This window comes from Pyxicephalus adspersus, chromosome 4, assembly GCF_032062135.1.
Source record: "Pyxicephalus adspersus chromosome 4, UCB_Pads_2.0, whole genome shotgun sequence".
Lineage (NCBI taxonomy): Eukaryota > Metazoa > Chordata > Amphibia > Anura > Pyxicephalidae > Pyxicephalus > Pyxicephalus adspersus.
This window is the reverse complement of record NC_092861.1, coordinates 139,442,728-139,468,258: the sequence shown is the minus strand read 5'-3', so window position 1 is coordinate 139,468,258 and position 25,531 is coordinate 139,442,728. Positions and strand designations below refer to the sequence as shown.

Genomic DNA, 25,531 nt, shown 5'->3' with positions numbered 1-25,531 from the left:
CTTGCTTAATACATAATGATATAGTTTTGTTTAAAGCATTCATCAAACATTTACTTTTTTGCAAAATTTATTCCTGGGAATATTTGATTAAACAATGAATCACCATCAGTGAATTTTATGGGTTTGCAGCAAATTGCTTCATAATTATTAAGGTTTTATAATGGCAAACAAATCCCATGTGAGTTTGGATAACAAGATTGAATCCCAGTAAATCCCCACCCTAAACAAACCATATAAAAATAGAGTGGAGTCAGGCTTTAATAGTCAATAGTAATAACACAAAACACTGTGCAGAGAGCATTATTTGCATCGTCTTCTATGCTCAGTATGTTAGAGAAGCAGCTGGGACTTTATCACTTCTGTATATAGCTAACTAATGTTTCTTTAATCTTCATATACTCAATATAAGAATATTAAGGCAATACATTATCAGTTATCAGATTTATTCATGAGTGTGCTGCATGGCTTCAGTGAAATGATGAAAATGCAGCTGCTCTCTTCGGAAAACACTGTGATCAAATGATTAATTATAACCTTCCCTTGGAGCAGGATCCTGGCAAACACAGAAGGCAATACACCCATCTTCCCTCTTCCAGAAAAACCTGTTCCAAGTATTAAGAAAATGTTACTACAACTTATCCTGGATAACAAATGCTGCATGAAATATTCAGCTTATTATAAACTCAGGCTCACAGCACAATGCATATGCTCAGTGAAATGCCATGACGTTTAAAGGAAGCCTTTCCTAAAAGACAACTGCCACAACTGCTGACTTCTCATTCTAATAATGCTGATTGCCTGGCTCAAAAGCTAATCCTTTAATTTTTAATACTTTGAGAAACTGTGGTGATTTACTAAAGGAATTTTAGTTATCAAGGTGATTTATCACCATGCAAGGGATATTTCACTTAGCTTAGTGAATGTGGTAATATATTACTTTGCAAAGAATATCCAGATATGGTCAAGGAAATCTATAAAAAAAAAAAAGTTCTTTTCAATCACATGTTTGGATGGGTGAAGTCAGCAGAGCCAATTAATTTAAGGGATAATTTACTTTGCTATGTGAACAGTCTATATTCATTTAGGTAATCAGCCCCAATGACCCAAAGCAAGTATGCATACAAAGACTTGAGAACAGTCAGATTTTCCTAATCTACACAATTGTAGATTAGGAAACACAATTGGGTCAGTGAGTTTAGAGGGTCTTCATAACAGGTAGACTAATATCATGTTTAGAAAGACGTTAGCAATAGTGGTCCATATATTTCCCTTAAAGAAAGTTTACTTTAACGGCATGTAATAAGGCAATATTGGTTATAAAATGGACAGTACATGTAAAGCTCCTAAGCTATACAAATGTGCAGATGTATTCAACATTGGGCCATTGTGCAGAACTGGCTTGGGAAGCGTGCAGATCCCTCGTGCAGCATCACACTTTGCACCTCCATATGTCAGCCTCTGTGTGCAATGATAACAATCATTTTTAATCATTTCTGGCAAAAGGAGGAAGCAATGAACACTGTTGGAGAGGGAAGGACAAATAAAAACTAATAAAAATATTTGGAGGGACTCCAGTTATACCTAAAATCCTAGCAGTTATAAGGCAGTTTCTAGACTTCTCAACAATTGTATACTATACGACAGTAAGATTGTGAGGCTACAAGGTGGGCAAGAGCAGATATGGCAACCATAACACATCCTGGGAATTTTAATAAGCCAGACTACAAGATTACATACAAAAATAAGTTATTGAGTGGACTAAGCCCCTAGCAAAACCTACGAAAGAGGAGTGAGACCACATGGAGGATGGAGCAAAGTTGGATGTTGCAGCGATTTTGGCTCAGGCCACCAACTACCAGCAACATGCATTTAGATGGCATGGTCCTTTTCAAATATATGAGCCACATTACAAAACAAATACATGCTGAAAAATAGTATAATAAAGATATCTGTATTATGGTGAGCAGTACATTGACTGTACAGGAAAAAATAAAAAAATTTAAGTTTTAGGATTTACACGCTGGGTGAAGTAAAGTGAATGCAACCTGATACCTGCTGATTCATTCCATTGAATGCTATTGCCAATCTATCTTCACCACCTGGATCCCTTTTTACCTTCAATCTCAGGATAACCTTGTAGCACCACCTGCTGGATACACTGAAATATAACCATCCAGCACAGCCAATAACATTTTGCTTCATAGGCTGGCATGCTTTGGGTGGTTAATTTCATCTTTGGTAGGTACAAATTGTCACAAAAAAGTACTAATGTCTCGTGAGGGGTTCACTGTTCAAATCAGGGCCAGATTTGAGGTGGATTCCCATAAAATCAGCTATATACATGGCAGAAACACATATATGGGAGCTGTTTTACCTGGCACAGCACAATCTTTTTTGCTGCAGTTTACAAGCTGCCCAAACCTGCAATTGTACAGTGAAAGGTGAACTGGAAATGGGTTAAATTAGATAACATTTCTCAAGCAGAGTTTCTCCAAACATTGCAATGGGTTCCTTTACTAGTGAGCAATTTTTGCCTCTCAGGTCCATTACAAATGACCCCAAAGATCTTTTAATGCTATTTTTAAGGGTGACATTCTTCCCAATGGCCAGCAATGTAAGAGGGATTTTTCCTATTGACCACATCACTAATGTTGTGTGAGCTGTGGATATAGTAATTATTCCTGGGGTTCCCTAAAACCTGAAAGTGACATTTTTAAGGGTCCCCCCATGGTAAAAAAGTTGAGAAACAATGCTTTAGGTAAATACTTTCTTGCACTCACCTGTATATAGTGCAGACATATTAGACAGCTTACAAAGTCAGTAATCATGTCACTAACTGCCCGCCAGGGGAGCTTACAATCTAATGTCCTTACCATAGTCACAGTCTAAGGCCAATTTTGGAAGGAAGCCAGTTATGTGTATGTTTTTGCACTTATTTAATACATAAGACCAGATCTAGCATTAAAAAAGATAACTTGTATGTTATACAGACAGATGGTGATATTCTGAGAGCTTTGTTAGTCATCACATCTGTTTCTGATTAGGTTCAATCAATGTGCGTATATAAAGCTTCTTCTCCCTTTGATTCTAACTGAACATCTAAGGTAAATTAAAGCTCAATAAAGTATCATGGGATAGAAGCCATATGTGCAGCAAAGAAATTATTGTATGTTTGACACTGGTAGACCTGGACAAACCAAGAGGTGGGCCTGCACTTGGGACTCAGTGAGATTTCATGAAGGAGTGATCCTGCTGGCTAGTAAAGATTTAAATGCAAATGATTACAAAAATAAAATTTTTAGTTGTTAACTCTGAATGTATTAAGGAAAAATAAATATATAAGAACTATTAATTTAATTTTATAGACCAAGCTCAGTCATCAAGAAATCAAAATGATCTCCATACTATGGGTGTACTTACTGAGTCTTTTCCGGGATGAGAAGACTGTCTCCATTGGATAATTGCACAGCTTTATCACCAAGAATTATCACAGATGAGCCCTCCTGTTATAATATTAATAATAATAATAATAATACAAAATAACAGCTTTGGGAATACCAATACATAAACCTGAGCCCCATGCTCAAACCAAGGATGACCAGGCAGATAGATGTCTCTCTGACAGCAATGGGTGCTGATATTGGTCATTTCTTCCCTAGCCCCCCATGGTCCCTAACTGTAAGGCAGGATCAGATCTGGTTTGGGATCAAGCAATACCATGCAACTCCCAGTGGCTGGCACCTTGCCTTCCACTTGGTCACTCGCACCGTGCCTGCACATTAAATAGCTGGCACCAGTTAGCGGTATTGGTACCATTTATAGCGGTTCACATTCATTCTCTATGGAGATACTGCAGGGAAAAGCTACATGTAGCGCCCTCCCAGAGGCAGCATTTTACTGGCATGAGAAAGCAGTAACTGCACCAAAACCTCATGGCCAGTGTGAACATCGCTTAATTTTTCCCCGAATGTAGCCAATCAGACATCTTCACATACCGCGAACACTTTGGGGCTCACATACAAGTAGAAAACAAACATTCCTATCCACTTTCTGTTATGTACCACAGCACTATGCACACCATGGCTCATACCATCACCAATTCTGACCATGGTGTGTAGCCAGCAAAGCCCCATTAAGTTCTCTTTACTTGGTTAAGCCTAGAGAGTTCGGAGAATAGAATATAGCCAGTCATGTGGCTTTGAAAGATTCCATGCTTGGGTTCCCTCCTGGCTTTTCATTCAGCATATTTGGAAACTATATCACTGGTTTTATGCATGTGGGGTGTTTGTGAGGGGTTTTAAGCAATTGTAACGCTGGTTAAAACCTCTGCCAGGTTCATTTTTGCTGACAATGTACAACTGGGGAAATTAATGACCACTTTCTGTCCCAAAAATACATAAGAAAGTTACACAACATCTCCAAAATCAAAGGCAAATCACCTTAGTCAACTCTCCCTGGAACTGGTTTTGATGATTTTTGTGAGGCTGATTCTAAAGATATGATTCCCCTCATTTGAGACAAATGTTTCAAACCCTTCACTACTGTAATCCTCAAATCCTTCCCTACTCCATCCAAAACTATAGAAAAAAAACAGTTTTGCTACAGTTGAACACACCAATTGCCAAATCCACGTATCTGTGCCTGATGCGTCATGTTTGCTCTCTCCTGATCCATACATTGCAGCCTGAAACACAAAATACAGGTTTTTCACGTAGAATGTCATTGGAAAAACAATGGTTGATTCATTTTATGGATAGGTTAGCCCAGCTCTGTTATACCAGGGTCCAGTGCTTGCATAAAACCCAATTAGAGTGATACCAGGAAGATACTATTGTTTTTTTTATGATGAGTCACCTGAGCTCACCTGGACAACACAATGAGTCACCTGGACTTACCTAGTTAGATGATCTGTTGCCATCACTTATAGCCACACAATTATTTGCTGGCCAACTACTCTGTGAAATGTCTGTCCAGCATTGTGCAAGTAAAGTAAAAAGTGCATTGAAATAAACGAGCTTCCAAATCTGAAAATGAGCATGGCATACACAACGTCCACAATCCTGCCAGCATTGCCTAAATATTTATTTGTACAATTCTCCCTCATTCAATTGTTCCATTTGTTGGGGAGATGGCATACCTCTGTCTCATGATGATCCGCAAATAAAGGTAAGTGTTTTCTCTTAATTATCTCAGAACGATGTTTATCCAGCCAGCTTTGAAATGAAAATGGTTCCATAACTTTTTCAGTATTGAGAGGAAAAGGAAGTTGTGGTGTCCAGTCTGTAAAATGAAAACAAATGATACAATGATTGCACTATACATTTATGTGTTTGCTTCACGTTTTTATATATTAATATCAATATATATATATATATATATGTATAGGTAATCCCAGAGTTAAGGACAAACCTACATATGGATGACTCATAGATATGAACCAGGCTTCCCTGCTCGCTTGTGTGCAGGACAGAGGCTTGATGGTGGGGAGGGGGCGGTTTGCATGACTTGCAAAAGAAGTTTTTTGGTAAACACAGCTGAGAATGTGGGTGATCTCTTCTGCAAACTTTTTTAACTCTTAAAAGACCAAGACAAACTCTGCAGTTGTTTCTTTTTGCATACCAAGGCACAGTCTGTTCCAGAAGATAATGATGTCTAGGCTCTATAAAGTTTTATAAAGTTTTCTTTTTTTTTTGCTTTGTTTGTGATTATTTCACAGTGAGGATTTATTACAGTAACTGACATCTTGCTGCCTAATAATATGTTGAGACAAACATCTGTCCTAATTGCAATTACTAAAATAATGTACCTGTTCCAGCTTACATTTGACCTTATATTTATACAGGGTTATGCATATTTAATGCATATGCATGTTGGGGTAACGTCTCACATTCACAGAGGTCTAGGTGACATTATACTTATACAGTGTTTGCGTTGAGGAGAAAACTACAGGAACAGATATCGATAGCAAATAGAGAACCATCAATATGCAGTTGCAAGATCCTATCAAAGTTCTGCTGTAAGCATTGCCTATGCATTTCCAACTTTATTCAAAATGAAAAAAAAAAGGTTCTGTTATAGATATACAGTGGTACCTTGGTCTTTAATCCGTTACAGATCCTTGGACTTATACCAAACATATTTTTCCCATAACAAATAAAAGGAAAATAATTATTCCATTCCCATGAAAAAAATCCCATTGTTATTGGCATATACATTGATGTATAAAATAATTTAAACACTGCTTAATACTAAAATACATAAATACAAAAGCAATTGGATGAAATAAATGAAAATGTAACCTCTCTTTACCTTGCTGAGAAGAGTCGAGTGCCTACTAGGATGGTGCTGAGAAGGGAGGAGGTGGAGATGTTATGTAATTCACAGAGAGTTATAGCGCGGGTTGTTCACTGAATGGTAGCAACTGACGTAGTGACGCTCATGGGCAGTCGTGGCTTTGTCTCAAAAGAGGTAAAAAAGGGTAGCGTGCAGTGTTATGACTCATTTTGACCCATACAAGTTCTAGCACAAAGGTTGTATACCAAGCAAAATTTTTTGGTGTCCAAACAGGACTTATACCAAGTTGGACTTCTACCGAGGTACCACTGTACTTTATTGTTTTTTTATTTCTTTTAAGTTGAATATTATTGAATGATGCATTTACTCATTTCATGTAAAAACTATATATTTGTAAATATTTAATATGAGTACAGCCCCAGACTCTACAATAGCTCATACATACAGACAAACATTCTTTAAAAAAGTTGCAGCTGGGTTGCAGAGGGTAAATGCGCATGGGCTGAGTGTTGTGTCATCTTGAAGTGTATTTGCAATGCGCCCTAAATGTAAGTCCTCAAAATCCCAATCACGTCTAAAATCACATTCACATAACTTTTAATGTCTAGCTGGTATTTACATCAATTTACCTATTGAAGGTTTTATGTAGCACTCACCTACTTTATCCTTTTCCCATTTTCCCATCACTTTAAATTTCCTTGATAAGGATTTTGACCTGCATTGCTTTTTACTATTGTTTGTGACTTCTGATTCTCTTGTATCCTATGCACCTTTGTTATACTGCCTTCCTCTAATAAAAAAATAAAAATAAAATGAAATCTAAAATCCCATTCACGTTTAATGAGCAGAGCTCTTGGAAGTTCCCTTTGACCTGTTTTCTGCTGCACCGTGTTTCTTTCGATTGAGTATGTCCAACAAAAATTAAAAGATTGCCCGTAGCAAAAAATAAGTAAATAAATATATGTATATATATATAAATATATATATGTATATAATATATATATATATATATATATATATAGGCGAAGGGCCACATGACTGGGTGAGAAGGGAAAGTGGGAATAGGAAGGGTTAATTTTGTTTATTTTCAAAATGATTGGATGAAGGGGATGGGGTGATGGTGGTCTGATGAGCGGGTCAAAGGGCAGTAATAAAGGGGGGTCAGCTGGGGGGAGAGACCAGTTACTGAAGAGACCCAGCGAAGAAAAATTTCCCACCCTCCCTAAGGTTACGGATCAGGGGGGAAGGGGTTAAGTCATGGCAGCAGGGCGGTTCCTTGGTTGGTCCATGGGAGTTAAAATCAGAAAAATTGAGGATTGTGAACCCATCAAGGTATGGAGTTCTTGCCAAGTGGAGCCCCACACGACACTGGGTTGTCGTGGGGGCAGGGAGGGAGAGGAAGATGCCCGCTGACTGCTCCCGAGTCAGTGTGGTAGTGGCTCAGAGCCTGTTTTGGGGAACGGTAGTTTTGGGAAGAGTTAGTAGAAGAGGGGGTACTCTCATAGACCTTTAAATAAATTATAACTGTTTTGAAAATGTTGGAAAATGTTTAAAATGTGTGGAAAATGTTTTTAAAATGTTTGAAAGGTTTTTAAATTGCACTGTCAATTTCTAAAGGTTTTAGCAATAAAATGGGCTGCTGTGGCCAATTTTATACCAAAGAAGGTATAGCGTGTTTTATTACGGTGGGTTGTGTTTGGTGAGGGCAGGATGATTGCTGTAAGGGTGAGCGTTTTAATATTCTCTACCTTAGTCAAGTAAATGTAAATGCAAAGCAGGTCAGATAAAATATTTTTATCAAATGCTGTTCATTATTCAAAAGTCAACAAATGCAATTGCTTATAAATATCAAATGCACCATTTTTGAAAGAATATCCATTAACACTAACCTTAAAAATGTTTCCAGGCTTTTATCTGGTATGGAATATTTGCAGATTTATTACTTTTATGTTATACAATGTTATTATGTTTTTTGGGTAGTTATGGCCCTCAGTAGATCTAATGTGGCCCTTTGCAGTAATATTTTGCTTAACGTAAGGCCAAAATCACTCACTGTTCCATGATTCTTTTTCTGATACCTTTCAGTGATTTACCATCAGACTGACAATTATTTTAACAGAAATAAAATTATTACAATGGTTTCATCTCGGTCCTATTGCCTATTCTGCCCAATAATTGTTTCTGTGATTTACTGACCTAATAAAATCTTATATTGTAAAAAGAAAATTCCTCCCTTAAACACTGTGAAGCGAATGCATATTACAGTACCAGATCTGTGTATCAGCACGGCGCCAGTAGTTAGAAAAGTCTCACAATGCTTTTCCTAAACTAGTTCGGAACTCAGAATGCACAAAGGGGGCACATTAATTGAGGTTTCATCGTTTCTAGAGAACCTTTAGAGAGATTCGCTGATGCAAATGAGTTCTAAGATAACAAATTGTTCAAATGATTTCAGGAAAGTGACATTTACAAACTGGGAGTCTCGGGAGACATAGACTTGATCAGTAGCTCCCATTTAATAATAGAATGCAAAACATCCAGGATTTGTTATAATGAGAATCTACATACATTTTAAAGTAGACTTGTGATGCAGAATTGATTAATCTATCAATAAAGATCTACACCAATCAAAATATATTACATTACCATTGTTTGGGATCCTGGCAGTGAATTTTACAGTATATCAGTGGTATACTGTTGGAATTTTCTAAATATTTCTATGACCACTGGAAAAAGTATTGTCTAGCTCATTCATAAGTGGATTCTACAAAGAAATATATATGGTGGCAACCATAGCTCAGCTGAAAAGACTTAGTTGAACTTACCCCCATCATACCAAGGGCAGAAGGAAGTTTACCATCACAGATGGAAAAAAACTGAGAATAAGGGGTCCTTAGCCCTGCCCCACTGTGACCATTTACAGAAATCAGAAGTTCATGGTTGAGTGCCATATCTAGTAAAAGTCACATTCAAATGGACTGTTCTTGTAATGTTGAAGACATTTGGTGGATTTCCCAACCACTTCACTGGATCCTCCTCATTAACTGCAGAAGCAGTTTGGAAAGCTGGTGAACATCTTCAACATTACACGTTCAGTTGATTGTGACTACCTAAAGCGTAATAAATAATGACCTGGATAATGAGCACCTATAGAGAAACTGCATGAGTGCCTCAACAAGGAAGAACATTTTGATATATTTCTATATCATTATTACATTTACATTTCTCCTCCATAGTATAGGTATTGTATTATGTACCTTTAGAAATATCAGACACTAAGGGACGCATACATTCCAGTAATGATGCTTCCATTCCAAACAGCCAGTTCTAGAGAGATCAGGCCATTTATGGGGTGAGCGGGAGCACACTAGGCCGGACCTACCCTAATGGCTCCGCCCACCACCAGGGAATGCCCCCTGAAGTGAAATCCCTCTCCTCTGTATGCATTGCGGAGGAGAGGGATTTACCTTCAGGGAGCTTTCCATATTTACGGCGGCGGCAGAAGTATCAACTTCGGCCGCGGTAAATAGTGGAGCAACTGCAAGGGGGCAGCACCGGAGCTTTGGTGGCCTCGGAGCTCCAGCAGCTCCGGTAGTTCCTAATGCCCCCTGGCCGATCCACCGGCAACCCACGGCTCCAGAGCATTAGGCCGGATTGGCCAGCGGGCGTTAGGCCAGAACGAACTACGGGCTAGACCGTATCTGGCCTAAAGGCCGGAGTTTGTCGTCCCCTGTTTTAGGGAGTTCTCTAAGACTTGCATTGACAGAAGTAGCAAGCATGGCCACAGCACCAGGGGCTGAGGGATTTAGTCCAGCAGGGAGGCTGAAGCAGCCACAGCTGTAAGGAATAGTCAGGATTTCTGTGTTTTTATGTTTCATTGTGAATAGTGGGAGGGAGGCCACTTTCAGAGTAGACTGAGTGTTTAAAAGCTTGCTGTGTGTTCTGCATTTCATTACTAAATCAGAGCCACTGATCAAATCTTCATCTACCGAGACTCCCAGTAAATGTCACTGAAATCATTTAAGTAATTTGCAGCTGTAATATATATATATATATATATATATATATATATATATTGTGGCAGACAGAGACACGATGCCAAATTCAGGGTGTATTTGGCATCATCTGCCCCTAGAAAAGGGATAACAGGGCCTGGGGAAGGCCATAATTAATTGCATTGCTGCAGAATTGCAGCCCTTTATTTGGGATTCAGGCCTGGAGTGTCCTGCAAGAAATTCCCAGGCAAGGCTCCCTTTCCAGGTCAGATAATTAGAATGGCTAGGAAGCACCTGGCCTCTGGCACCTGGCCTCTGGTATTAAAAAGTCACCTGTCTTTGGATACAAGGGGGGAAGTTGCAGTCTGAGTCCAGGTGAGCCAGCTGCAAAGGCTGTGTGCAGCCTGTAAGCTGTTAGTAGTTCTTCCACATTTAGGTCTGATAGACCAAAGCTAGGAGGTCAAATTTTGTGTTTTTTTGCACGTATTGTTGTGAGGACTTGGATCCCCTGCAAGAGAAAAGGCTGGAATTTGGTTATTTTTTGATGTGCTGGAGTTTTTTGCCAATAAAAGTGGGCATAGCACCCTTAAATTGGAAAATTGGAACAAGTGTCTGAAGTACCTCTCTGCAGTGAGTGCGCTTTGAAGCTAATCCCCACAATATGTGTGTATATATATATATATATATATATATATATATATATATATATATAAATCTGTTTATTCTAACTCTGTGTAATGTATGTAATACGTGATCCCTGGTTCCATATATGAGAGTGTTTAGCATTTCTGTTACCTGGGTCCGGTCTTCCAGTTTTATATTGCCGTGAGTTGAAAAATCTGTAAAGAGAAATAATGTTATTTTTATAATAAAGAAAAATTATAAATGTAACAATTGAGAGAGCAAAAGTTATCAGCTCATTGGATTTCGGGCAGGGTCATAGCTGGGGGCCCTCTTTAGATTAGAGATGCTTGTCACCTGGTTGATGAGGTCTCTGTCCCAAGTCTATGAGTTTTTCCTGATGCCACAAAAAAGTTGCCATCAGAGACAGGTTAGAGATGATGCCCTGGTGTCTGTTGTACCCCTGGATATTGTCAGCCTTTACTAGCACTGTTCTCCACCTCCTTTCTACACTGATATGGACATTTCCTAAGTTGGCAGACTTCTACTTCTGTGCTTGTGAAGTTTCTACCTACCCTAACATCTATTGGACTGATCCCCTACTCTGACCTCCTTCCTATGCCAATGGGCAACCTCTAAATCTGAACTCCGAAGGTGGAACAACGCATAATACACTTTTGACATAGCTGACTTCCTGTCCTGTAATAAAATACATTTTAATCATTGTGATGTCTCAGCCCAACATGACAGCTGGTACAGAGCCTACACATACAAAGTTACATAATAGCCAAAATTCCTCATTTCTGCAAGGGTTTGAGTAGTTTTACAAACTAAGAAATGGCTCTAGCAGACTAAACTTACTAAAATACTAAACATTTACTAACCTACTAAAAGACATAGGAAATATACAAACGGCGACCTTTGCAATTCCTAAATTGGACAGCAGGTGATTCACCTACTCATTAATAACTGGAGCCAGCTGTATTCCCAGATCTGTACAGTAAAACCACCTCTCAAACAAAACTTCAGTGGAGTTGTCAACGTAATATCTGTTAAAAAAAAATACATAAATTATGTAAAGCATTTGTAGTTTCTTTTTTCAACTCCATATATAAACATTTTATAAGTGTACAAAACGTCATTGGTGTGTTTATTTAACCTAGATTCATCAGTTTATCTGTTGGAAGATACAACATTTCCTATTGTGATAGCTGTGCCCTTCTGATAATTGGCTACTTATATCCACACATTACATCCGGTGTCAGCCAGCCAAGTCAGAGAAAAGTTGCATGTCCTAGGTCTCCGGTGATATATATGAGATTCGTTTTATGTCTTGTGCTGCCCACTGCTCTTAGGGGGACATCCGCCTATCTTTATCCAGGCAGAGTAATTCTATATGGTACTAGCTTTTTGTGCATTGAATTGCCTTTAACAGCCAAGTCAAGCTGCAGTACCAGGAAGATGTTCTCCTAGAAGCAAGTAACACATTTAGTTACTGTGAAACATAAGTGTGCTATATGTCTAAGTTTGCATATTCAATGGGTTTTGTTGCATTTAACATATATCAAAAAGGGTATGTCCAGCAAAGACTTTTTTCTAAGCTTTGGGTAGAGCGAGGAAGGATTAGCACCACTTTCATGTACTAACTGCTATATAGGGCTCTGTTATGTTGGCCATAGACTGCTCAAAAAATTATTTTTTTCTGATTATTGTACAGATCTATTAGAAAAAAAGAGCATTAGTGATGGATATCTTATATGGATTTCCCATTCTTTGTCCAGTCCATGTTATAACCACCAATAATGTAATATAGTGGGTGGATCCCTCCCTGCTGTTGGTGGTTTGATAAGGTACGCCTGGCGGCATCATTCAGGCGTCAAGACTGTTTGATGGTTACATTATGGTAACCAAATATATGATTATTGTCTTGGAAATATCAACCATTACCTAGTTGCCCACCAATATACCAGTGTAAAAGTGGCCAGCTTAAGAAAAACTAATCTTCACCTCCTTTCCTGCCAGTATGGAATTAAGACATGCAAATCTGTACAGTTAGGAAAAATAGGGATTGGAAAGCCTTGAGTGGTTATGGATTACTGTCTGGGTCTAATTTGTTTTATGCTAAATCTTGGTTGACATATGAAATCAAGAACTGAGCAGTTAGTGCTCCTCAATCACCCCTAACTGTAGTCAGAGGGCCACAGTTCAAGCAGCATCTGGTTCGTGTCCAACCTAACGAAAGCATGGTGGTGGAGAGCAACTGATGGCCATCAAAACCACCTAGATGCTTGTCCATTTTGAAACCAGCATGGTGATGGCTGCGCTCATCATCTAGAAGCCACCTAGACATTGTCAATGTGAAATTAATGATTATAGTTTTTTTATTCTAAAATCATCCACTGAGTATTTTCTGACCCCCTGGTCTGAATTGCTCACAAGTGTTAAGACAATTCCAAGCAGAAGATACCAATGTCTATTTTTGGTAACTTGATAGGTCGCTTAAGCTCAACCCCTAACTAGGAACATGATGATACAATAGAGATGTGGTGGTGCAAGAGAGCCATGGAACCTTTAAATCATGAGTAGTGGGATCACAGTGTGCTGGGTACTTGTAGGTTTGAGTCCTGAAGCACAGAAAATTGGCTTTCTCCAGCCTATGACCTTAGACAATATTCATCTTGGTGACCAGACCTGGTGTTGAATGGAGGTTTTGATTTTTTTTTTACATTTTATTTACTATAGCACAAATTACTTCTAATTATATCATAGTTTACCTTAGTCCATCTTTTTCCGTACGTAACCTCCTCCTCTCGAACACAAGGCCCACGGTGTTTTGGAATCTTTGTGGAGAATGTGGAATTCGAGCAGGCAGCAGAAACATCTGTGCAGACAGAACGTGTAATTGCTGAATGGACTGGAGACAATTCATGCAAATAGAACATTATCTTCCTGCTGTAAGCCATAGTTAGGCCTCACACATGACAAATACTTTCTTCTGTAATCAAACTTACCAATACATAAATAACGCACAAAAGGCAGAATGGCTCACAGATGTCCATGGGAAGGCCAAGTCAGGAAGACATTTCAATATTGGCTTTGTCTCTACTCATGTTTGTGTTTTGTTCACTGTACAATTATCCCCGCTGAGATGCAGCTTGTGCGCTTTATGGAACTGAGTTTACCTTTAAAGGAGATCCAGTCTTCTAAACTTTCCTTTTTTTCCCATATGGGTGTAATTAGCTTAAAGGCTAATTGTGGGCTCTGTGTCGCTCAGTGAACCATCCCTTTGTGTAGCATTTTTTATTATCTCTTCTTACACATGCCAGATGATTCTCATTTCAGAAGAACCGTCATGCTCATCTTGGAGAAAAATCTGACATGTTTTCAGCAGTCCCCCAATTTTGTTCATTAATCTATCATAACAGATTGATGAACAACCAATCAGGAACAACTACTATGCACTCCTATGGAGTGCCATTCACTCATCCTCCTCTCCAGAGAACAGAACAGCACCATGTGTACAGAGCTCTTTGTTCATCTGTCAGTGGATATGATCAAGAAAGATTGTATTCACTCATCTGATGTCCATCAGACGTCTGTAAAACGTTTATATGCCCTATGCTGCAGGGATCTCTTTATCTTTGTTGGCTTTCTTCTCTGTGCTGGGTTTTACTAATGAAAATGCAATGCTGACATGATGACGTTAGTGCTGCCTCTCTGCACCAATACACTGTAAATAATCCATGCCATGGTGGTGCACCCTAAGTGGGCCGAGCCATGCATTCCCCCTTAGTTGTAGATCCACATTCCTATTTAGGAAGTTCCACTTTTAAAAACGTTTAATTGCGTAGGGCATTATTCCAGAAAAGAACAGGGAATGCCCCTTCTGCAATAATCATTCTTATCTGCTCTGGAGAACTGTCATGAACGATTGCAGCCCTGAGAATCCACTGCGATCCCGAGGCACTATAGGTGAATTAACCTCTAGTGCCTAGGGATTGCAGAGGAACTGCAGATGAACTCTCAGTAGAGTTTCCCCGTTGAGAGTTCATCTGCAGTTCCACTGCGATCCCTGGGCAGTAGAGGTAATTACCCTCGAGTGCCGAGGATCCTAATGATTTCCTCAATCTTTTGATGGTTTCACGAAATCTGTTTGCCGAAATTTTGCAGACCTATTGGAAGTTCGAGGAAATTTTTGCGAGAATGCCAGAGGCATTCTTGCTCATCCCTATCCAAGAGTTAGGAACATCCGACATACAAACAACTCCTAGATATGAACAGGGCTTCCCTGCTCGATTGTGTGCAGGACAAAGGCTTGATGAGCGGAGAGGGCGGTTCACATGACTTGCAGAGTCTGTTCTGCAACATCTTGTAACTCTTTAATAACCAACACAAACTCTGCAGTTGTCTCTTTTTGCATAACAAAGCACAGCTTACTCCAGAAGTTAATGAATGTCTAGGCTCCATAAGTTTTTTTTTTCCTGCTTTAATTTTTTGCTTTGTTTGTGATTAACTCACAGTGAGGATTTTATACAGTAACTGACACCACACTGCTTAATAATATGTTGAGACAAACATCTGTCCTAATTGCATTTATTAAAATAATGTACCTGTTCCGACTTACATACAAATTCAACTTAAGAACAAACCTACAGTCCCTTTTTCATATGTAACCTGGGGACTACCTGTATAAGACTGTAGGTAAAGTTTTCTTTTCTGGACTTGCTGTCAACCTTTTGCAATCCACTGTATAGCAGTACACAGATTGTGAGAAGGAAAAGCAGCACAAGAAGGCAATCTGTAGGGCTCATGTGCTAGCAAGGAACATGCCTTGGTGAGCAGAATACAAACTGCTAATTAGTTTATTTGCCCCTCATTATATATTATTTTATCCACCGGTTTAGATGTTTACTTGGAGTTGAGCTTTAAATTCCATACAGTAAGTTTCAAAGAGTAGGAAACTTCCAGAAAACCTTGAGTGAAATAGTGAAATGTCTCCTTGCCCTCATTCCATTAATTTCTCCAGAAAGTTGGATCGTTGAGGGACGCATTAGTCTGCAGCTTTTTTCAAAGCCGCATAAGGGAGAGACGCCAAAACAGCATTCGTCTTACCAAGGGAAATTTGATATAATTAAGGAAAATTAGAGATCTGTTTAATCTTAATTGCTGTTAGCAGAGGTAGAGGGTATTTATGTTCAATTTTTTTTTTTTTTGCTGAAAATGGGTTTTTAAAGACAGGAAAAGTCATCCAGTACAAAATATATAGTTACAGTAAACTGATTACTGCAGACAGTCATTGGTTTGGCTCAGGCTGACCTCTGCCTGAATGGAACTCCCTGAAACTATTTTTTTAGCCACTGCCACATCAAGAGGCTTTTACAAAGACAGACATGGGAGGCAGAAAAAGGGATTCAGTGTAGTTACCACTGCTCATTCATTCTATCCTGGTCATTTTCACTCATAATCTAATTTAAAATTCAATCTGATTTGAAAAGCATGATGGGAATCTTGAATGTCAGCCAGGCCTAATGCAGTAATTGTCATTAAAATATGGGTTGTAATGTATGTTATCATGAATGTGGATCTATGCTCCCCATCTCACTATATATATATGGAATAGATCAGTGGTTGCCAAACTTTTCGAATCCACGGACCCCTAAATTTACCGGCTCCAGACCGCGCATGTGCAGGGAGGCAGGAGTCACTCAAAGGGGAGGAAACTTTGCCCATAGTGACATTTAATGCCAGAACCCGCCCACTTCCTCGAGCCTGCAATCTGTTCAGGGGACATAGTCGGCTGTTCTGGCCGGTGTGCCCCCCCAGCGGGGTCCTCCTCCTGACCCCACTTTAGGGCGCACCGGCCAGAGCCGCAGACCACCCAAATTTTCTTTGGTTGGCAACTGCTGGAATAGAATATATTAATAGGTAGATTGGTTATATAATAGCCAGTTCTCATTGTTTTTTTTTTGGTTGTTATACAAACCACTGTGGTCCTATATTTATTTTTTATTTGAGGATAGGGTTTACCTTTAACTATAACATATTTCCTGTTAATGATCTAAAACATTTTTGCTGCTAGCCTGCTGTACCTCTCCTTCTCGTATGTGGATGTCTTTGTGTTCCCCGTCCTCTATGATCTTCAGACACATGTCTCCTTGCACCTGGTAAAATAACTAGAAACAGAAAAATGAAAGATTACACTAACTTCTGAGTTTCAGTTTCGTTCTAAAAACAGTGTTAGAGAACTTCTTGTACTTCCTAGTACTTTCTTGTACTTTCTTGTTCTTCCACAAAAAGAATACATAAGTACAAGATGACTTAGTATATTTTATAATACACACGAGGGGATCACCAGCACATAAAATGTTGTCTTTGGTCAAACCAATATTCTCAACTATAGGTTTGAAAAGCTCCAGGGTTCCTCCAAAGGTTAGTAAAAGTTCCTCAATCAGCAGAACATGGCTGGGGCAGTGGGTTACCTGAATAATTGATAAGAGAACTACAAACAGTCTGAAAAGCATCCTGTAGTTCTGGTCAGCATGCTGCATGCAAACTAACCATTAATATTATTATCCAGTATTTATTTAGCACTGTCCCTACCATAGACATATGTCTTTACCACACCAATTTTGAGGGAAAGCCAATTAACCTAACTGTACATCTAAAAGAGAACGTACTATATTAAAAAAGAAGACCAAAATATAAATTTTAAGATTTCTATACAATATAAATATGAATTGGTTTTAATAAATTTCATATTAATTCTGTTTTTTGATTTATTATTTTTTTAAAAGTGAAATGCCAGTTTCTTTCGGTCACTTTGTTAGTTTGGCTGACAATGCTAACCACAGTCTACCAATCCTGTGTTAGCGTTATCACCGTGCCATGCTTGCTTCTACACTGCAAACTGGAAAAAATGCAATGTCTGCAGTTCCATTGCCCTATAGTGAAGGCAACAACATTGGCCAGATGCTGCCACATCAACCCCATCCTCTAACCATTCATTGATTAATATTTTAGCCCAAATTTACAGTTAGATCAAGCTGTCTAACAAAAGGTATAGTGCAGTTGGGAAGTTGGGACAAACTATGTAATACTATAAAGCAGTTACAACAAAAGTTAAACTTTTTTGTCACCCTTTCCCTGTCCTTCCTGTACAGGAAATGAGTTGTGTGGAGCTCACTGGTACAGACCATTACCTGCACAACTGAAAATGTGATTTTGCTTTTTGGTTGCATCCCTGTTTAAGGGATTTATCATTACTTCTTACCTCGACAATGTTTGAAGGAAAACCTCTCCAATACAGACACAAGTGGTAAAAGAAACCTGACAGAGGCCCTAAATCTTTTCTTTTTTTATATAAAAACAAAAAAAAATAGTTTGGTTGAGGTTTGGCTTTAAACCACCTCGAAAAATGAAGATCCATGTAAGCAGTCATGGCAGTGTAAGGGCTATTTCAGACTTTCAGTTGACCACAGCGGATTACCAGAGGCTTAACCTTGCTCCCACTTGCTCCCATTCAACTGAATAGGAATATGAACCCTTTTGTGCATGCAGTTGTGGTTGCATTATGGAGGGGTTGCAGAACAGTTCATGGAAGCGATATGTTGCTTCTCGCAATGTGTTTGCTTTTCCTCCTCTGGAATAAAATTTGCAACATGCAATACATGCAGATGCATTTACCTTCAGTGGTTTGCTGCTCCTGGGGGCATAACAACAGTTTGCTATCCACCTGGGCATGACTTCAGCTACGTACACACGTGCAATGGTTCTGGTCCGATAATCAGCTCAGGCCTGATATCGGACAAGAATCTTGCTTGTTTACAGCGCTCGTCAATCGTCCAAATGACCATCCTGGTCATTTGCAGAATGCAACTGAAGAGGAAAAATTGCAGCGCGGTGTCGCTCCATCATTCTCCCCCTCCCCTTTACATAGAGCAGAATGGCGCTGTATGTACAGCACTACATGCGTCGTTCAGTTGTTTGTTGTTGGAAAGGATCTTGAAAGATCCTTTCCAACGACAAGTATTGCGCGTGTGTATTTAGTCTCACTGAGTGCTTTGCCACTGCAAGTCTAAAATGGCCATTAGCGTTCGAAAGGAAAGAAATTAGGGGCATTTCCCTGGGGATGGCCACACTACGCATTTCATGGAGAGTGCTTTCAGCTCACTTGTTGAACTTGTCTCCTTGTATTGCCCTTTAATCCTGCCTGTTCAATATTAGCACATAAGAATCTTTTAGCTGAACCAAAGCTGCTTAATCAGAGCAAATGAAATTTCCCATCTTAATCTACTGTTTAATATATAATTAAATTATTTGATTATTCTTCATTTTTATTTTCCTGAACTCCGGCTTCAGGACAAACCTAATTATCCAAATGTATAAATTATCAGGCCCAAAATATAAAAATTTTTATGCTTGTCTTACCCTGTTTTTGTTAATTATTAATCTGCACTTCTGCATTTATTTCACTGCTTGAACTGAATTCACCTAAAAGTTTTCAGCTCTGCTGGTCAGTGGAATAGGATCTCAGCCATTACAGCTGCAGGCCAAAGGCCCGAGCCACTTCATGTGCTACCAATAACTTCCAATCCCTTATATGGATCATAAACAATATAGGTTTAAAAGCTGTGGGGAATACAAACAAAAGTGAAGTAGTAGGGGTCCCATGGATCAGGACCTCCCTTGCCGAGCACTGGCCCCCCACCAGTACCTTACTGCACCAATATAAACTCATCACCACCAGAGGGAACCGATCTGCAAATTGCCCAGGGAATTCACACACGTCCTGATGTTGATCACATTATATCAGCCCATATATGCCTGGGAAGCAACCGTATGCTCATCCTGTATAATCTCAAACCATTATAATATATAATATTTGTCATTTATCCCATTAGTACTTTAATCATTGGAACAATGTTGGATCAATCACTAGGTATGCGTGTGAAAAAATAATTAAAATACATTGTAACCATAATATTGTAACAATGTATTTATGAATAAAGCCTGCGAATGAATTACAGGCATAATTTATGCGGTCCTCACCCCGAGAGCAGGACTGAGCGATATATCTTACAGCGGCAACAGCTATGGAGGAAGCCCAGAATATATATGTATAGCCCATTTATAGCATGTTAGTAAAAATGTTTAGTGTGCACCCTTTTCACTCAAGGGGGTTGATTTATAAAGCAGTGGATCTGCTATTCACTGGTGGAGAATCTTCAAGGTCCAGTGTGTTTTGATGGCAGTGATTGCTTCTCCATCAGGGAATATTTCAGGGAATGTCAAATTCACCGCCTTATAAATAGACTCCAAGATGTTTTTGGTATTCCTCTATTGAGAAGGATGGGAAAGAGAAGTGGCAAAGAATGAGCCATTGCAATTGTTCCTTCTTTTCTTTCTTCTCTTTTCCTTCCTTTTTCCTATCTTTCCCTAGAGATTCCTTTAACTTGACTGGCTGCCTTAGGCTACATGCACACATTAGACTTTTGTCGTTGGAAAGGATCTTTCACAATCCTTTCCAATGACAAAGGACTGAAAAATGCATGAAGGAGCGCTGTACATACAGCACCATTCTATTCTATAGAGAGGGGAGGGGGAAAATGACAGAGTGGCACCCCGCTGCCTTCACTCCCCTTCACTTTCATTGCAGTTGTTCATGCATCCACAAGAACGGATCTATAGATTAGGTCAGGAGGCTGCTGTACACACGTCAGATTCTCCTCCGATACTAGCCCTGAAGCAATAATCGGATAATCATCTAACGTGTGTAACTAGCCTTAGACTGAGTTTTCAGTCAGACACTTCCTTTGCTGTGCTGTTGGTTTAGCTACCTCGTAGATCTCTGGGAATCCACTTCATGTAAAATGTCTTAAAACCAAAATCTTTACAAAGTTTACAGTTAAAAACAAGTAGAATACAATTGATTGTAATTTCCCTTTAAAGCAAAAAAATAACATTTCATGCAACAAAATAATAAGAAGTTATTATAGAAGTAATAAGACAATGATACCTCTTCTCCCTCCTCAATATGATAATCTTTCCTTTGGTTTGGGCCTCCGACAAACATTACCTTCAACTGATTATTATGCCTTCAAAACAAATATAAAATATTAATACAAAAATACGACCTGAGGAATTCTCCTCTAATTAGCAATGTTCCTTCTATCCTCGGCAGCTCATTATTAGTATACAGTGATATATTCCATTGCCAATGTTTTATCCTTATTGTGATTATACCCAAATTACATGTGGAGATTCTCAGGTATATTAGGTGTGAATAATATACAGGATGATGAGAAAAAACTGCACCCGACCTGTACAGCATGGAAAAAAACAAATTCATAATATTGATACAGAAAATAATAATATATATTCTAATTATTAAGTATTATATTATATATTATATTTTGTGTATCAATGGTAAGATCGGTCCATCTTTATGATTCCGCATGCATCAGAGTGCATGCATAGCAGAGGTGTGTTGGTGCTTGTTATGGATGCACCCTGCAATGTCTTGCTTAAATACATTACACTGCTTCTTTTCATATTTAAGAAATATATGGCGTCTGAGGCTTTGATTTATTGTATCTGTCCTTTGGTATCTTGATCTGTGAAATCTGCCCTCTTATTTACCCCCCATATTCAGAACATTTCCAGGTCCTGTCACTTTCCCCTATGCAACATCTCCAAAATCTGGCCTGTAGCCCTACTGTAACCTCCTCCTCTCTGGTATTCCACTAAGCCGACTCTCTCCGGTACAATCTATTATGAATGCTGCAGCCAGACTCATCCATCCTTCCCACCGCTCCTCTTCTGCTGCATCTCTTTGTAGTTCTCTTCATTGGCTTCCATTTCACCTTAGAATCAAATTCAAGCTCCTGTGCTTTGCCTTCAAATCCCTCCACAGTTCTTGTCCTACTTACCTTTCTGTCCTGATAGAAAAATACTCCCCCTGCCGCTCTCTCCGCTCCTCCAATGACCTACTAATGACTTCCTCACTCATAACCTCATCACCCGCACGGCTCGAAAACTTTTCTAGAGCTGCCCCAACTCTCTGGAATGGCCTTCCTCGTCCTATTTACCTTGCTCCTACTTTCTGCTTATTTAAAAGAACACTCAAAACCCATCTTTTCAAACTTGCCTACCTGTCTTCTTCTGTCTCATAAAACACTCACTACTTCCCACGGTTACATATCTCCCCTCCTATTGTGTGTTACTTCCCCCACCTCCTAGATTGTAAGCTCTTTGGGCAGAGTCTTCTCCTGTTCCTGTGTCACTGTCTGTATCTCTGTCATTTGAAACCCCTATTTAACGTACAGTACTGAATTATATGTTGGGGCTATATAAATACTGTTTTAAATGAAAACTTTGCCTTTTACCATATGTGGTCATTTAACCATATTTTGAAAAGTGTTGTACAGGAAAATACCTATTAGTGCCAGTTCACAGTGCATACATAGCAGACTTGTATTGGTGCATGTTAATACATTGCAATACTTCTTTTCATATATAAGAAATAAAGGAATATTAGTGTCAATGTGGCGTCTGAGGATCTGTATTTGTCTTTTGGTATCCTGATCTGTGATATCTGTATGGCCATGAGGATACACATTTGTCCCATATAATCCATCCTTTCCTTTTCCTTAGTTTTCATTTCCTCTACTGCAAAGAAACTCAGAACAACCTGCAGGAAGAGGATCTGCAATAATCTCATCACCGATCTTCCCACTATGTACTGAACCTGGAAGAGCTCTGAGCACTTTGAGTAGAAGGCAGGGGAGCCACCAGGGGTCTAACAAACCTCCGATGTCTCAATAAAGAGGAGTTGTCACCCCAATACTATCATATAGATCAGGGGTCCCCGAAACCCTTGCCATCTGACAGGTGGGCCGCAGCTCTGGCCTGCCCATCCCCAAACTTGGGGGGGCGCACTGGCCAGAGCCGCGGACCATGTCTGCTGTACACATCGCAGGCTCAGTCCAGAGACACAACCCACCCACTCAGGTCTGAGCCTGCGATAGGAGGGTGAGTGGGTTCTGGCATCATAATGTCACAAAGCTCCCCGCGCAATCACGGTCCGGAGTTCGTGACATTAGTGGTCTGCAAGCTCCAAATGATTGGGGCCCACTGATATAGATAGCTTGTCAGTGCCCCTTGTCTTTGCAGAACATACAGGTATGCCCATGCAAAACCAATAAGTATTGTACTCTGGTCCTTTCATGCCAGGCTTTTGCAGTATTCCATAAAAGCAAAGGCCCTGAGATTTGGTGTAAATGAACTCTTCTGTCCTTGGTACACTATGCAGGCAATCAACCTTGACATCCATCCCAGGTATGTTACATAATACTGTGCAGAATGGCAATGTAATTGTAAATGTAACAAAATCTTTCTGCATTTGATGCAACTATTTAAACCCCATGTCTCTATAACAAAGAATGGTGTTATATGTATTGTGCATTTTAGTGTTCATCTGATGCAAGGAATATTTACTTTATTAACAATGAGACAAAGTGCTAAAAGAAAAATGTATAAAAACACACAGGTGTGTACAATGCAAAATGTACAATACAAAACAATACAATATATAAAAGTGGTGCCAAGGCATGCAATAATTAGTATTAAAACTAATTAGTGCTAATTAGTTCATAAAATGGCTACAAATGCATTCATATTCACACACACAGTGCAAATAGTCCCAAGCTAGAATCACATTACACTATCAGAGCCATAAATCATAGGCTGATGATACCCCCCTTCCAAATAACTGAGAATCATAACCATTTTTTTGTACACAACACATTTTTTCTGCACACCTCCATGTTTAATGATCACACAGTTATATTATATTTCATGTACTTACATGAGCTTGTTGCACACCGGAGGTATGAAATTAGCTTTGTTCTCCTCTATCCATTTGTTTACATTGATTGGCTGCACCTCCATGACAGCGGACAGAGCACCTTATAGTTGTATACAGTCGGTATAGAATCAAATTGGAATGTTTTCCCTAATCCTTGCATTTTAAAGACCACTGCTTGTTTACTGAACAAAGGTCACAAGAGGCAAAGGTAAAGACGGATGGTAAAAGCTAGAAATGAGGAAACAACTGTTAAAGTGAACCGGTAGATAAAAACAGATTTTAAAAAGTAATCATTAGTGTCAATACTAACTTATATGATTAATAATAAATTACCAATCAATAACCTGTTCTATTCTCAGCAGTCATAGCCTTCTCCCTGACCATTTTATTGGATATTGGATTGGAAATAAATATTGTTGCATGTGTACCAGGCCTAATCCATATGGTTTCAGCCAGCTGATTGTACATTTAAAGGAAGCGTGTCACTTTCTTCTCAAATAACATCTGCAGACTATGGATTTTGTACAGCGCTGCATAATATGATGGTGCTACATAAATACTATATAAATAGGGGGGTATAAATACCCCCCCCCCCCATCCAACTGACTTGGGGTCCATATGAGGGCCCTGTTGGCTGAGGAGGGTCCAGGACATACTTTGCACTTCCCTATGTCCACCCCAATTGTATATTTCAGACTAGAACTAGGATTTAGGTATTTGCCTGCAAATGTTCCTCCCAGTAATTTTATTTTATTTATTTATTTTTTACTTATAACTAATGATTAACTCAACAAGTATCAAAGCAGGCCATAAACCATGATATGTCAGCACATGTGCATACTGATTAATGAAAAATTACACAATTCACAATCTGTGCATAAAATTCATGTTTTGCATGTTTTGTTGATCCAGGGAACATCCGATTGCCTCTTGGGATCAGGAAGGAATTTTTCCCCCTGTTGGAGCAAATTGTACTAGGGCTTTTTTTGCTTTCCTCTGGACCAACTATGTCCTATAGGGTTTTATATCAGGGAAATGTTTATTTCCCTAGGGGTTGAACTTGATGGACTTACCGTATGTCTTTTTTCAGCCTGACTTACTATGTGATTTGGAAAAGTTTGCACAAAAGCATTTTCTGTGTATGTGCTATGAGCGTTCTTTGCAGAAAAGAATTTGTATGTCTCTGCTGCAAACAACCCCCACACCTCAATGCCTGGTTCCCCACAGCACTGGTTCCTCCAACTTTACTGACCATGTCCTGGACACCTAAAAATCTATATTTAAAAAAAAATTATAAGAAGATATCATCAGTGGTGTATTGCCAAGTTCAGAACTGTAGAATATTCGGACCAACAATGGAAGTCTTTGGGCTGCTAATAATAATCTTCATTGGATATCATTTTTTTACACTCCCCAGATGATTTAGAATTATGGTAAAAAAAAATATTTAGATACAAAAGATTAATTCCATCTACTACAATACAGACAGTCCGTGTTAAGGACATGCGACATATGGACAACTCCTAGATACGAGCGGGGCTTCCCTGCTCACTCGTGTGCAGGACGGAGGCTTGATTAGGGGGTGGATTGCATGGCTTGCAGAAGAAATCTTTTGCTAAACACAGCTGAGGTTGTGGGTGATCTCAAGGACTGAGCTCTTCTACAGCCTCTTGTAACTCTTTAATGATCAAGACAAACTCTGTAGTTGTTTTTTTTTTTGTTTTTTGCATACCAAAGCACAACTTGCTCCAGAAGT

General features: G+C 39.2%; 1 protein-coding gene across 1 annotated transcript; it reads right to left on the bottom strand.

Moving 5' to 3' along the window:
- Positions 1–240: 240 nt before the first annotated feature.
- On the bottom strand, positions 241–23,984 carry HAAO (3-hydroxyanthranilate 3,4-dioxygenase). The gene is made up of 10 exons (XM_072409781.1): positions 23,776–23,984; positions 20,926–21,004; positions 17,000–17,083; positions 13,685–13,791; positions 11,870–11,959; positions 11,085–11,128; positions 5,138–5,280; positions 4,616–4,684; positions 3,421–3,503; positions 241–602 (listed from the first exon to the last, which is right to left on the bottom strand). The coding sequence occupies exons 1-10, from the start codon at positions 23,856–23,858 to the stop codon at positions 524–526; spliced, it is 861 nt and encodes a 286-aa protein (XP_072265882.1). The 5' UTR covers positions 23,859–23,984; the 3' UTR covers positions 241–523.
- Between the last annotated feature and the right edge of the window lie 1,547 nt (positions 23,985–25,531).

Bases quoted from the DNA above. Each gene is read 5' to 3' on its own strand.
- HAAO (XM_072409781.1), bottom strand. From the start codon at position 23,858: ATGGAGGTGCAGCCAATCAATGTAAACAAATGGATAGAGGAGAACAAA. The intron at 21,005-23,775 runs GTAAGTACATGA...TTTGTTTTGAAG, and splicing joins CCGGTGTGCAACAAGCTCAT to GCATAATAATCAGTTGAAGG. The intron at 13,792-16,999 runs GTACAGCAGGCT...CTGTCTGCACAG, and splicing joins TCCACATACGAGAAGGAGAG to ATGTTTCTGCTGCCTGCTCG.